At 34.7% G+C, this 12,725-nt stretch overlaps 1 protein-coding gene across 4 annotated transcripts in view; it reads right to left on the bottom strand.

Moving 5' to 3' along the window:
• DYNC2H1 (dynein cytoplasmic 2 heavy chain 1) overlaps positions 1 to 12,725 on the bottom strand; it is a 159,506-nt gene that overhangs the window by 82,899 nt on the left and 63,882 nt on the right. For all 4 annotated transcript variants that reach the window (XM_064645170.1, XM_064645168.1, XM_064645166.1 and 1 more), the window contains 7 exons: positions 12,437 to 12,546; positions 9,966 to 10,064; positions 8,683 to 8,806; positions 5,627 to 5,790; positions 4,221 to 4,340; positions 2,126 to 2,260; positions 1,335 to 1,478 (listed from right to left, as the gene is read on the bottom strand). In XM_064645170.1, coding sequence (XP_064501240.1) covers positions 1,335 to 1,478; positions 2,126 to 2,260; positions 4,221 to 4,340; positions 5,627 to 5,790; positions 8,683 to 8,806; positions 9,966 to 10,064; positions 12,437 to 12,546 — 896 coding nt within the window. The remainder of the gene's footprint in view (positions 1 to 1,334; positions 1,479 to 2,125; positions 2,261 to 4,220; positions 4,341 to 5,626; positions 5,791 to 8,682; positions 8,807 to 9,965; positions 10,065 to 12,436; positions 12,547 to 12,725) is intronic.

Here is a 12,725-nt window from a genome sequence, read left to right as displayed (position 1 = left end):
GAAATCCCATAGTTTTCACTAGGTAAAAAATTGCTTAGGCATTGAATTACTACATTTAATACTACTAAACAGGTATGTTGATGTTAAGTGTAGTTACTAAACTTCTGGCCAAATCTGGCCCAAATGAAATGAACGTTGTAGAAAATAGTAAGTGTACCCTGTCCTTCAAAGGTCAAGACTGAAAAACTAATTCTAATATGAAAAAAGTGAAAAAAAAAGACAGGACAAAAGAAGAAAGGGGCTAGGAGGCATGGAATGCGTAACAGATAGTATAAGTTCCTTTCTAACATGCTGGAATTTGAAAAGATGAGTTTAAGGAGGGCAACTGGACAATTGATTTGACTAATACCTTTCTCATGCCTAAATGATTCAAAAATTAAGAACTGGATAGAGGAAAAAGAAAGAAGGCAATGAAGGCAAAACTAGAAGTTGAGCTTTAATATGGTAACATAATAGGCAGGAAAAAAAGAAATTACAAGGAAGTGTGAAGTAAGAAAAAAGAAGTTAAAACCTCATGTTGTCAAAAAGAAGAAATAAGAACTTTAAAGAGGGCAAGTTCACATAGTTAGAACTGTGTTCCTGATATGACTGAAGCTGAAGGAAAGTTGTAAATCATGGATGTCACCATAAAGGGGAATCCAAAGGACACATGATGAAAGGTTGGTGAATGTCTTTTTAAAGTATAAAAAAAGAGAAATACGATTAATTTTGAAGACACTGAATAAAAAGAAAACGCATCATTACTCAGTGTGAGTATTTAGATCTAAAGAGTTTGGTGACAAGGAATAAATTAATTCTGTGCTCTAATAAGGATATACAGGCCATCAGAACACAGAAAAATAAAAATTACATCTTCAATAAGGCATGCTTACAAACTGTATAAAAGCAGACAAAATTTTGATCTTCCTTTGCGTAACTGAGCCCTGTAGATATATAGGTATTTTCTTATTCTACCCTTTGTTGATAAAATTAGCATTATTAGCAGATTAGATCATTAATTTATTTAAATAAAGCCTTCAGTAAAGTTATAATCAACCTTTGTTTTCCTAGTTCATCTTAGACAAAGAGCAAGTCTGAAATCACAAATAGGAGTTATTCTCCTTTCAGCTGGCACAGCAATACCCTGATTTATATGCAACATAAAATAATTTAAAATTCCACGCGCATGGATTCTGAATATCTAAAGCACAACAGTTCAGCATAACTACTTATTATACATTTCATCAACATTTATTATAACTTTTTTTTTAAAATGTCCAGAGAAGCTAATAAATTCTAAGGATCAAAGCAGATTGATACTTCTGCAGCATTAGCAGCTTCAGAAGAGAAAATACCTGCTTGGTTTGCAGAGCCCTTTGGAAAAGTCGCAGGAAAGCCGCCAAACTAAAGCGGTACATATTATTAATTTTGGACAAGTCAGAGATAATGAAGTACATCTTGCTGGCACTCTCGGCCAAAGGGAGATAGGAGTCCCTCTCCTGCAGAGAAAAACAACACACACATAAAAACTCGGTACATTACTGCCACCTACTGCTTATTGCATAAACTATTACTCATCCCATCAAAAAAACATGTGGATGATTCCCACTGTTTTAGGAAACCGAATCCTTTCCAATTCTCCAAATTGAGGGACCAGAACTCAAGACTTCAATGCTTTTTGATATCCAAATTGGAAACTTTTTTAAAATTAAGAATATGATGGAAATAAATCCCTAGGGCACTGAGGTCTCTTCCCACAACAGAACATATCTCAAAATTCAATGGAAAATTTTAAACTAAACTTTTCCAACAGCAAGGGATATATTAAGTAAAGACATCAATATGATCCAGAATGTTTGCAACAGAGGATGGTAAAATGAAGTCAAACCTCGTTACCTCCCAAACACCCTTTAACTCAAACTGGTGGACTTTAAATTGTGTAATTATTCAGCAGGTGTAAAACAAAGCAATTTAATTAACAAAAATACTATCTGTGCTTGCTTATCCCAAATATCATTTACTCAGAAAAGTTAATTTAATATGCTACTTATCTTATATTCCTGTGGATATATGTGTCTTCTATATATAGAAGATGACTATTTTTAGCAGGAAAAAACAGTAATAAAAGATTAAAATATTCTTCTACCTTATCAAGGAAAGTCTGAAGTCTGTGAGATTCAGCCAGCGATTCTTGGATGACTGCACTACTTGCTTTAGTTTGATTCAGAGACTCTATCAGATCCTTATTTTCTAGTATATTGCCTTGTGATGTGGCAAGTGTCTGAAAAAAAAAAAAAGTAATTTATGTTACATTTAAAAAAAAAAAAAAAATAAACTCCTGTAAAGTAACTATTGTGGAAGCTGTCCATCTTTCTGACCTGTACATATTTCTGAACAGATGGTTATTCCAAAAACTCAGATGATGTTTTAAAGAAGCATGGAAAATAAAACTCAAGAAGGAACTCCAAAAATCCAGATTGCCAGGTTCTGAAACATAAGTCACCAGCAAGCTTTTCAGAATGCTTTCTATGATCAGGGTCTTAGGCACTAAAATCTCCATGGTAAATTTCCATTTAACTTCCAATTTAACCTGAAGCTACTCGTAACAACTTCCTGTACCCAGTCATTCAAAAATCCATTTTCCTTCAAAAACATTCCCTATCCCCTATACAATCTAGTTCTCATTTTCAACTGAGACAAATATTTACATCACAACAATTTCAGTTTTGTAATCAGAGATTACCTCAAAATCCTTGAGATTGCCTCACATTTTCCCTGAGTTCTCCTGTGCAATTAATTTCACTTCCAAGAAGTGGCAAAAGCTTGAATGATTCCCTAATAATACATGTTTTTTACTAACCCTCAGTAAATATACTTCAATACATTTTTTCTTTAGTCAGACAGCAACAGAAAATTGGCTTCTTGTCAGTCAGGTCAGTTCTGAATAACCACCTGTAAGACAGCATTCAAGGAATCCAATTTTGCTACGAGATCACCACAGCACCTATGTCTTTACTCCAAGGCTTTCAGAAGAAAATCAGTACAGTACTTCAGATGGAATGGTAATGTTGTTTTAAGTTTAACTTGAATTTAGCTAGACCACCTTCAGCACTGATTTCTTTGTTGACAAAGTCCATGTAGCATCTGCCAGTTTCCAGTGAGCCTTAGCTTTCTGTTTGGGGTCAAAGAGTATTCTGATTCCAGTGCTAACTAGAATTCCGAAGTTGAAACCAACTCAGTGTTAATACTTGGCCACTTTTTGTTGCAAATATCTTAGGTATCAGCTATCTTAAGTTTTGTGCTTGGTAACTCAGATCAGACAAATGTAAAAAATCCTGGAGTTTCAAGATAACAAAAAAAGTCTGTTCCAAAAGGTCAAATAGTGGTATCCCTGAAGTCTCAGTTTCTGGTAGAAAATAAGATGCTAAAAATGATTAAATTTGGACATGGAATTTTTTTAGAGAGCAAGTTTCCCTCTTCCCATAAAAGAAAGCTGCCCTATCACAGTTTTAAGAAAGGGCTGAGCTTAGTATTTCAGAATTAATAAGGAGTTTAATAGGGACAGTAAATGCTGAAATTCAAATAACATCAGATAATCATGTGCAAAATTCTAAAACAGAGCTATCAATCATAGAATCATAGAACAGTTTGGGTTGGAAGGGACCTTCCAAACCCCCTGCTATGAGCAGCAACATCTTCCACTAGACCAGTCTGCTCAAAGCCCCATCCAATCTGGCCTTGAACACTTGAACAGGGATGAGGCACACAAGTTCTCTGGGCAACGAGTTACAGTGCCTCACCACCCTCACAGCAAAGAATTTCTTCCTAATATCTAATCTTAAAGTACCCTCTTTTAGTTGGAAGCCATTCCCCCTTGTCCTATCACTACATGCCCTTGTAATAAGTCCCTCTCCAGCTCTCTTGTAGGTCAGACTAATAAATGGCCAGTCTAATCTATAAAAACTAACAGCTTAGTTAGTTAGAAATAATTGTGGACGTTTAAAATTTTAAATGTCTCTCAACAATCCTTCCATTTTGTACTGGGATTTTTTTTTCCTTTCACTACACAGGATCATTTCTCAACTTGAAAGTATCATTTGACATGATTCACAAGCCTAAAAATGTGGCTTCAGTTAAAACTCATAATTTGAAAAAGAAACAGTATAGTTTCATTTAAATACATAACAATATGAACACTATTTTTTGGTATAACAGATATAAAAGATGTAAATTTATTTTACCTCCAAAAGAGAATCCTCAAGCTTAGCTAGCTGTATCTTCTTATCTTCTTCCTGTTGTAACAGTTTCGTCTTCTGCTCTTCCAAATCAGGTTTTTCATGCTGAATAGTTAAAGCCAAAAGCTAAAAACAAAGAAGATTATTCAGCAGGATAAGAAACACTCTAATATTTCAAAATATGTATTCATTAGTTATATAGCACAATATATACTCATTCATCATACAGAATATATACTGCTATGTTTTTGAAAGTAGATTTCTGAGGGTTTACTCAGTTCCAGCAGACATCAAATAGCTTTAAATCTATGTACATATCCAGCATATCCTGTAGTGGCCAGGATAATCCATGAACTACTGTGAATCATGCCTTGAGTATAACAGCAGATGCAAGCCAGGTGAGATACTCCAGAGCATCTCAAGGAGGCTCTGGATGACTTTATTGAGGACACTCATTCACAATGTTTCATGCTTAGACCTAAACCTTTGCACCTCAATCTGAATTACACGCATGTTTAAATGATTGGCAGTCTTCACTTTCGCATGTATTGTTGTCAGATATGTATTTCCTACATCAGGTGATGTAGGAAAGCACAAACTGGAAAGAATGGCAGCAAATTTCTTTCCAGCATGCCTACCAATCAAACCTCTCTCCTCCTAACAGAGAGAAAACAAAGTTGGTTTTTCTGCATTTCCACTTCAAAAGGGGGTCAATTTTCATGGTTACATTGCATGATATCAATTCCCTACCTCCAGTGGAAGGAGGAAATCGATACAGACATCTGTGCTTCACGTTTTGAATTGCATCTTATCAACATCTTAGCTACATCCTATTCTAAGCCTCATTAGTGTGGAAAAACTTGTTTCATAACAAATAAAGAGGGGGTTTATTTCCCTTAATTTCCCTTTTTTTTTCTCTTTCTTCCATTTGAATGTTACATTTTGCTTCCTAAACTTTATAGAGAAAACCTCAAAAGCTACTAGCATTTTGGAGGAAGTAAAATATACAGTGTTTCGATTTCACTACGTTTTTCCTGTAAACAAAATTTTGATGGTACTAGCATTATTCTGTAAGTAGGGCACTAGAGAGCTGCAACAGAAATGTTTCCATGGTACCATAAATGTATCTTGAACAGAAAGCAGAGGCTTAGCAATTAATCTGTTGCAACTGAAGTACATGAGACAATTTTAATTTTCTCTGTTGAACTCACTACTTGGTTCCAAAGTGCACAAAAACAAGATTTTAAAATTTAAATTTAGTTTTAGCTTTGATTTTACTATTTATATTTGTGAGTTAAAAAAATACCTCCATGACCATTAACACAAACCGCACCATAGGGCTTCTTCCAGACACTGGATGCATCTATGCATGTGCACTATACATATACACTATTTTTATTCTAAATGCCTACCTGTCCTCTTAGGCCACTTGCTGTTGTGGTAAAGTTTACTTCTGTAACAATAGAAGAAGCATCAGGCGGAATGAAGGGATTGGGGTTTCTTGTTGACAGAAAAAGACGGAACTCTTCATTATAATCTATCATTTTTTCACCTATTTGTATAGCATAACGGGGTCCTGTAAATAATAAACAGACGTTATATGCACTCTGATTGGAACATTGTAAAATCATCATCAAGAAACATCATTGTAAAATAATGGTATTTGTGTAATACTTTATGACGATGAGATGTAAATGAATTTTAGAAGATTTATTTATAAACTTTTTTGAAAGAAATACAAATTTAAAAAATTCAAGGAACATATCCTAACCTGTGTTGTTAGAGAAAAAAAGGAATAAAATAGCACTAGTATAGGACAGCTAAATAGTGAGAATATTTAATACACCTGAGTAGTTTAATGATCCTTCCCATCACACAAAGACTAAATGGCAAAAAATACAATTGAAGTAAAAGTAATATTAACGAATCTTTGAAATCTTCAAACCATGAATAGGAGACAAAAAACCACAGAAGATCCACTGTAGAATCCCCCTTACGTGTAAGAAACCTGTCATAATTTAAACATATTCACTTACATTTCCACAACTGTATACCACTCTAGCAAAACATACTAGCCATAATTATATATTTGATAATTAAAATGGTTCAACATTTTCTGAATATGATCCAAACCCATTAGATTTCATCTTTGGATCTGTTACATTTGTTTGTAGAAGGTTGATGTTGCTGTATAATCATAATTCTATTAAAATGTTACTTTCTATGATAATTGTTATAGAGCAAGTCCATGAAACTAAACATGTTGGGATATCTAGATATTAGATTGAAAAAAAATATTACATCAAGAAATGTCCCATAAATTTGTCTTATCATAAACACAATTTAATCATAATATGAAAGACAATTTATTAAATAATTGATGTCATGGTTTCAATCTGTTTATACTCCTAATATTTCTCAATATGCCTGTCACAGAATAAAATTACATGTATGGCCCCTCACCATCCCCCTCCAACCCCAGATTTCCATTCTAGCAGGGTTAGAAAAGAATAGACTCAAAAAATCATATGATTAGAATAAGACTTTGCCTCCTGATATTGAAAAAGAAATAAGAACAGAATTATAAGATGAAAAGTTAACAAGTGAAAATTCCCATTCCAGAAAAATTTCCAAGATGGCATAGTTAGGTGCTTCTCTATTTTTAGCACTGATTGTAGATCAGAAATATAAATCTCTTGCTAAAACACTGGTAGAGATGAAAATCACATATCAATTTTGCTTCTATGCCAAGGATCACAATAAATTTCAGGACTGTGTTGTAAAAATGTCAAACAGAAAATGGAAGCTGTACAAAGACAAATTTATTGCAGTATATATATTCACATTTTTCTTAATGTTTCATTCCAAGTAATGAAGAGATGTACAGTCATCACAAGCAAAATAATGCAGATAGGCTCCCACCTCCACATTTTGAAAAAGAGAAGGAGTGTGTGCTTGCTTGTAAAGTGACAGAAAAGATTCAAACAGTGACCCATTCTCCTTTTCAAATAACAGCTCCTGAGACTGGACCTGCACAGACCTAGCATTAACATAGCCCATTAACAAGTAAATAGGATGTCTGAGTGTTATAAGCAATTTCCCTGAATAAATGAGTATATTTGAATTTAATCTACTTTCTCCACAGTTTTGCAGACATATCCATCTCTCAATTTGATTTCTTGAATAAAATCAATTAAGATGCCTGCAATACTGTATCTCTCCTTTCCAAAATTCAGCAGAAACTGGAGGGGCAAAAAAAATTTGTAACGATGTTCTACCTAACCCCCCACAGAACCTTGAAGTCACCACTTTGCTGGTACTCTTTTACTGAGAATAAACAAGCAGGTACATCTGTAATGGAAGAATGATTTAAAGTAACTTTCTTTTCACTAAACAGACCTTTCTGATATTGGAGATAAATGTATATAAGAATCCTATTACATTTGCTTTAATTAATAATAAGTACATTAAATGTACTTACATTTAAAGCATTACTGCTACCTCATGCATTATTAGATCTCAATGGTTGATGAAACAACAACAAAAAAAGTCTTGAGCTTTTTTCAGTAGCCAAAGCTCATACTGTAAATTACATGCATAGGCTGTGGTACATGCTGAGGAATTACAACTTGAGGCAGAAAACAAAGGATAATGTAAAACTATTATAATTACAGTAACTTAGACAGTATTTAAAACAGATATTGCTGTATTTTTTAATCCACCCAGTTCTTGTGATTTAATCTGAAAACATGTAATATAATTCAACAAAATTCATGCTAAGATACTTATATAATTGCTATTTATTTTTGCTAAACTTTCAACACGAATTTTCATATCAGTCATTATTAAAGCAACTAAATCCAAAGAAGTTTTATATAGAGTTATATAGAGTACATTATCTGTCCAAAGCAGAGATACTGCATAACAAATGCTGGGGGGTTTCCCTTTCATTGCATCAGTTAAGGGACACCTTTCACCAAATTCCACCATTTTGCTGATATCTACAACCCTCCTCATTCCAAAGGCACATCAGGGACAGACCTGTGTGCCTTCTTTAGTTTCAGACAACTGAAAGACAAAACAGCAACACCAATATTCTAAAACTCTAATTTCTAATTGCACAGCCAGCTGTGTAACTTCTGGTCTATTTAAGGCCCAAGTTTCCAAGTAAAACTATGCATTTGAAATTATCACTAGAAATTAACTTTAAATTCTGAAGGGTTGATAAAAACACTTTATTCTAAATCCAGTTAAAAACTCTCTAAATATATTTCAGTATTTTTCCACTTACTAAACAAGAACATATTTCCAACATATTTTTGCACTGAAATGTTAGCAACAGGTTAATACTAAAGAGGTAAAAAGTTGCACAATACTCAAGTTTTCAGAAAAATCAAGTTTTACATCCCATATGGATGTAAACTACAAGAGCTTTGAGGAAGCATTTGTAAAGATCTTGGTCATTTACCTTGAGCAATGAGATCTTTTCTTAGCAATGGGTAAAGTACAGGTTCCACTCCATCCATTTCCTGTATAATAAGTGTTTTCCCAAATCTCACTGCCAGCTCCAGAGCAGTTACGAAGTTGGTGTCCTGGGTAAATAAATATAAATTCCTTTGATTAATTTCTTTTTTGAAAAACATAAACACCTCAGAATGAGTAGGAAGGCATTATAACAAGTAGTCTAAATCTAAAAATCTGTAGTACAGCTGAAAAATTCTATTACAGGCATCAAATGATATTTCAGGTTTAGCCACAAGTGTTTAGTTCAAATAAATCTGATCTACTCAGATACTGACATAAATAAAACCTATTTAATATGCCTAGATCTTCAAGTGCTGCACCAGAAAAGAGCAGGTCTACCATCATTTCTGTTAGGTGTACCTAGAAGTCCTGGCCAGTTAACACACTTGAAATGTTAGTATGTAGCTGTATCTGAAAACTGAATCAAGATCTACAGACAGGATTCACATTGGTAATAAGAAGTCTAAATGGAGTCTTTTGCTGTAGATGTTTAAACATGCTTGTGGTGTTTAAGATTACATTAGTCAATGCAGACAACAGAGTCTAAAAGGTAATCAGGCTAATCAGCTGGCAGGAGAAACAATCAATTACCCAAAGATACTACCATCAGAGACAATCTTCAAGGCCTGCACAGAGCAGCAGAGTTCTGTGCAAGACCTACATTCTGCTGAAGCAATAACTTCAGGCCAGGTGGGGTTCAATAAGGGACTTCTGAACAGCACTAGATGCCTGCCTATGTGTGTACAACCAAGCCACACGTCAGCACCCACGAAAACAGTTACAGGTAGACAATTAATTTTAGGTACCTTAGTCTCAAACTGAAATCAAACTTACTCTTTCCAATGTAGATAATACAACACAAAAATCATAGGGAGTAAGTGTACACATAGTCTTGAAATCTAGTGAACTGCCAAGAATACAAAAGACCTCTCTATTTACAAATCTGTTATTATCTTGCCCTCAGTAGAAAATATGACATTCTTGGAGAGGGCGGCACAAAGAGGCAAACTTTGTAGAAGTAATACCAGATGTTGACCCTCTAATTTTCAGTACTTTGATCTCCTCCTTGAGTAAACAAATTTTCATGAGAAGTTATAGGCTTCATAGAATACAGCCTCATTTTTGGTGTTTGCTATCACACCCCTTTAAAAACTGCTCTCTAAAGTCTGGAATAGAGAAAGGTGCTCAAGCAGAACAGAACTGTAAGACCAAGAGTAAATACTGCACCTGTTGGTTAATAACTTCCAAACGTGATTCCTTCAAATGTGTCTTCAACCATTCAGTAGCCCGGAAAGAAGGGTCTATCAAAAACGGGCAAACTTTACTCTAGGGTGAAAAAAATATACATGTATATTTACTAAAATCTATTTTGTTTAAGAATAAAATTGGAGTCCTTTATTATTTTACCAAATGTACAGCATAAATATTTTAAAATCTTTTTTTCATTAACAAACTGCTTAGAGAAATAGAGTAGGAATTTTATGTCTTTTATTTTATTTCTTAAAAAAAAAAGCACGCAATCCAAAATTCTCAGGTGTTCGTCCTGCTGAAGTTAGGTCATTCTTCACCTTCTCTATAAACAGGAGTCTATTCAATGACTATAATCTACAGCTTTTGTTATTCACAACTGCTTTTAAACTTAGAAGAAGAGGTATTAGTTTTCCTTCTTCTTCCTCTAGTGGGCAAAGGTACAGTACTTCTTGTTTTGGACCTCAATGCATTTTAGAAAAAATCGGGAATACAAGTATTTTGCAGGCATAAAGCCACAATGAACTCTCCAGTACATTCATATGTCTCTTGTGCTGAAGATCATACAACTGGTATAGGATTCCAGGTGCAGCCTTCCTAGTGCTGAGATCACCTCCCTTGACCTGCTCCCAATACTTTGCTTGAGGCTGTCCAGGATACGATTGGCCCTCTTCTTGGAAGGGGGCCATTACTGGCTCATGTACAACCTGGCATCCACCAGGACCCCCAGGGCCTTTTTTTGCAAATATGCTTTGCAGCTGGGTGGTTCCCAGCACATGTTGGTACATGGGGTTGTTATTCTCCAGGAGCAGGACTGTGCAATTCCCCTTGTTGAACTTCACGAAGTTCCGGTCAGCCCCTTTCTCCAGTCCATCAAGGACCTCTGGGCAGCAGCTTGACCCTCTGCTGTATCATAAACTCAGTCACAGAATGGCTGGGTTGGAAAGCCCTTAAATATCATCTAGTTCCAAGCCCCTGCCACAGGTAGAGATGCCACCCACTAGAACAGGTTCCCAGGGCTTTGAGCACTTCCAGGGATGGGGCTTCCACAGTTTCACTGAGCAACCTGTTCCAGTGCCTCACTACTCTCTAAGTAAAGCTAATCTAAATCTCTCATCTTTTAGTTTATAACCATTCCCCCTTGTCCTATCTGCCCATATAAAGACTTGTTCTCCCTCGTTTTTATAAGTCCCTTTAAAGTATTGAAAGGCTGCAATGAGGTCTCTCCAGGCCTTCTCTTCCCCAGGCTGAACAATGCCAGCTCTGTCAGCCTGTCTCTATAGCAGAGGAGTGTCAGCCCTCTGATTATCTTGTTATATTAGCCATATCTCCCAGTTTTGTGTCAGCAAACTTGCTGAAGGTTTAAACAGATATTTTCAACAATTCTCTAGTTCAGTCTGATAGATAAATGCTTCCAAGCTGTGGGGCTTTTTTTAGAGTTCCAGTATTCCAAACTGAGTAATTGCACAGATCTCAAACTGAAAGACAGAGAAACATGGACAATATTCAAGAATCAAAAGATGATGAGTACAAAAGCTTGTGAAGTATACTGTACACCACCTTCGTAAAATATCACGTCCAATTTCAGCTTTATAAGGATGCTGAAAAAAACTGTACACAAAGAAAATTATTTGAACTAAGGGAGCACTTCATAAAGCTCTTTATACACTGAGATTTTTAAGAGTTCAATCTATTCAACTAAGGAAAATAATGAAAATAAGATCTTATTATAGTACATAAGTGGCTTTAAGGGTATAAGACAGTATTTATTGAAAACATTTTTAATCAAACTGAGAAAGGATCTACTATCGATCTACCATCAAGATGATAAAGCAAGATAAATTTAAATTAAAAAAAGGTTGCAACTGATTTGAGAGAATCATCAATAATCTAAGCAAATCACCTGTAGTAAATGCAGATTCTCCTCATGCCATTAAATACTTACTTGTTAGGAGATCTATTAAATGACTACAATATCATGTACATAATCATGCAATATTATGTATTATATATCTATACATAATTATATGATAAAACTTATTCTTTTCCCACTTCTTTTCTCAAGTATTATTGGCAATATATATATAGGTTTTGAAAGGTATCTGTATATAGCATTTCCCTTTTCTGAGAAAAAAGTATTAGAAATTATATGTCAAAGTCAACATACATGGGACATAATCTTCCACTGATTCTATCACTTTAAGCTGGAATAGACTGATATGGAAGAAAACTGTAAAAGCAAATAGGAAAACGTGTTTTCTTTAACTGCTTTCTTCTTTGTACTACAGAATACCCAGTGTACATAAGTATTTATTTCTCTGTGTGTGTGTGTTCTGTGATGCCAACAAATAACACAAATGAAGTAATTCAAAATTCCAGGCAGATGTCATGTTACTGAAATTTGTAAGAATTTAAATACTTCCAAGACAAGACAAAAAAAGCAAATTTACCTGCAAGATGACAAGAGCATTTTCTATTGAAAGATCATCTGAAGGCAAACCTTCACTTTTCCAAACTAATTCCTCACTTTCTGTACATAGGAACCGCCGTAAATCAAACTCTGATAAATGAAAGAGTGCAACTTTGTGTCAGCATTTATAGTCTGCATAATTATAAAGCATTTACCACTCTGTATACAGCAGAGACTCTGTCTAACAGAGTGCAGGTCTGTAGATTTCCCTTTAATCTATTATTTTATTGCTTGAACTCATTACTAATAACTAGCTGATGTCATAATAA

Source organism: Pseudopipra pipra, chromosome 2 (genome assembly GCF_036250125.1).
Source record: "Pseudopipra pipra isolate bDixPip1 chromosome 2, bDixPip1.hap1, whole genome shotgun sequence".
Taxonomy (NCBI): domain Eukaryota; kingdom Metazoa; phylum Chordata; class Aves; order Passeriformes; family Pipridae; genus Pseudopipra; species Pseudopipra pipra.
This window is presented reverse-complemented; position numbering and strand designations above follow the sequence as displayed.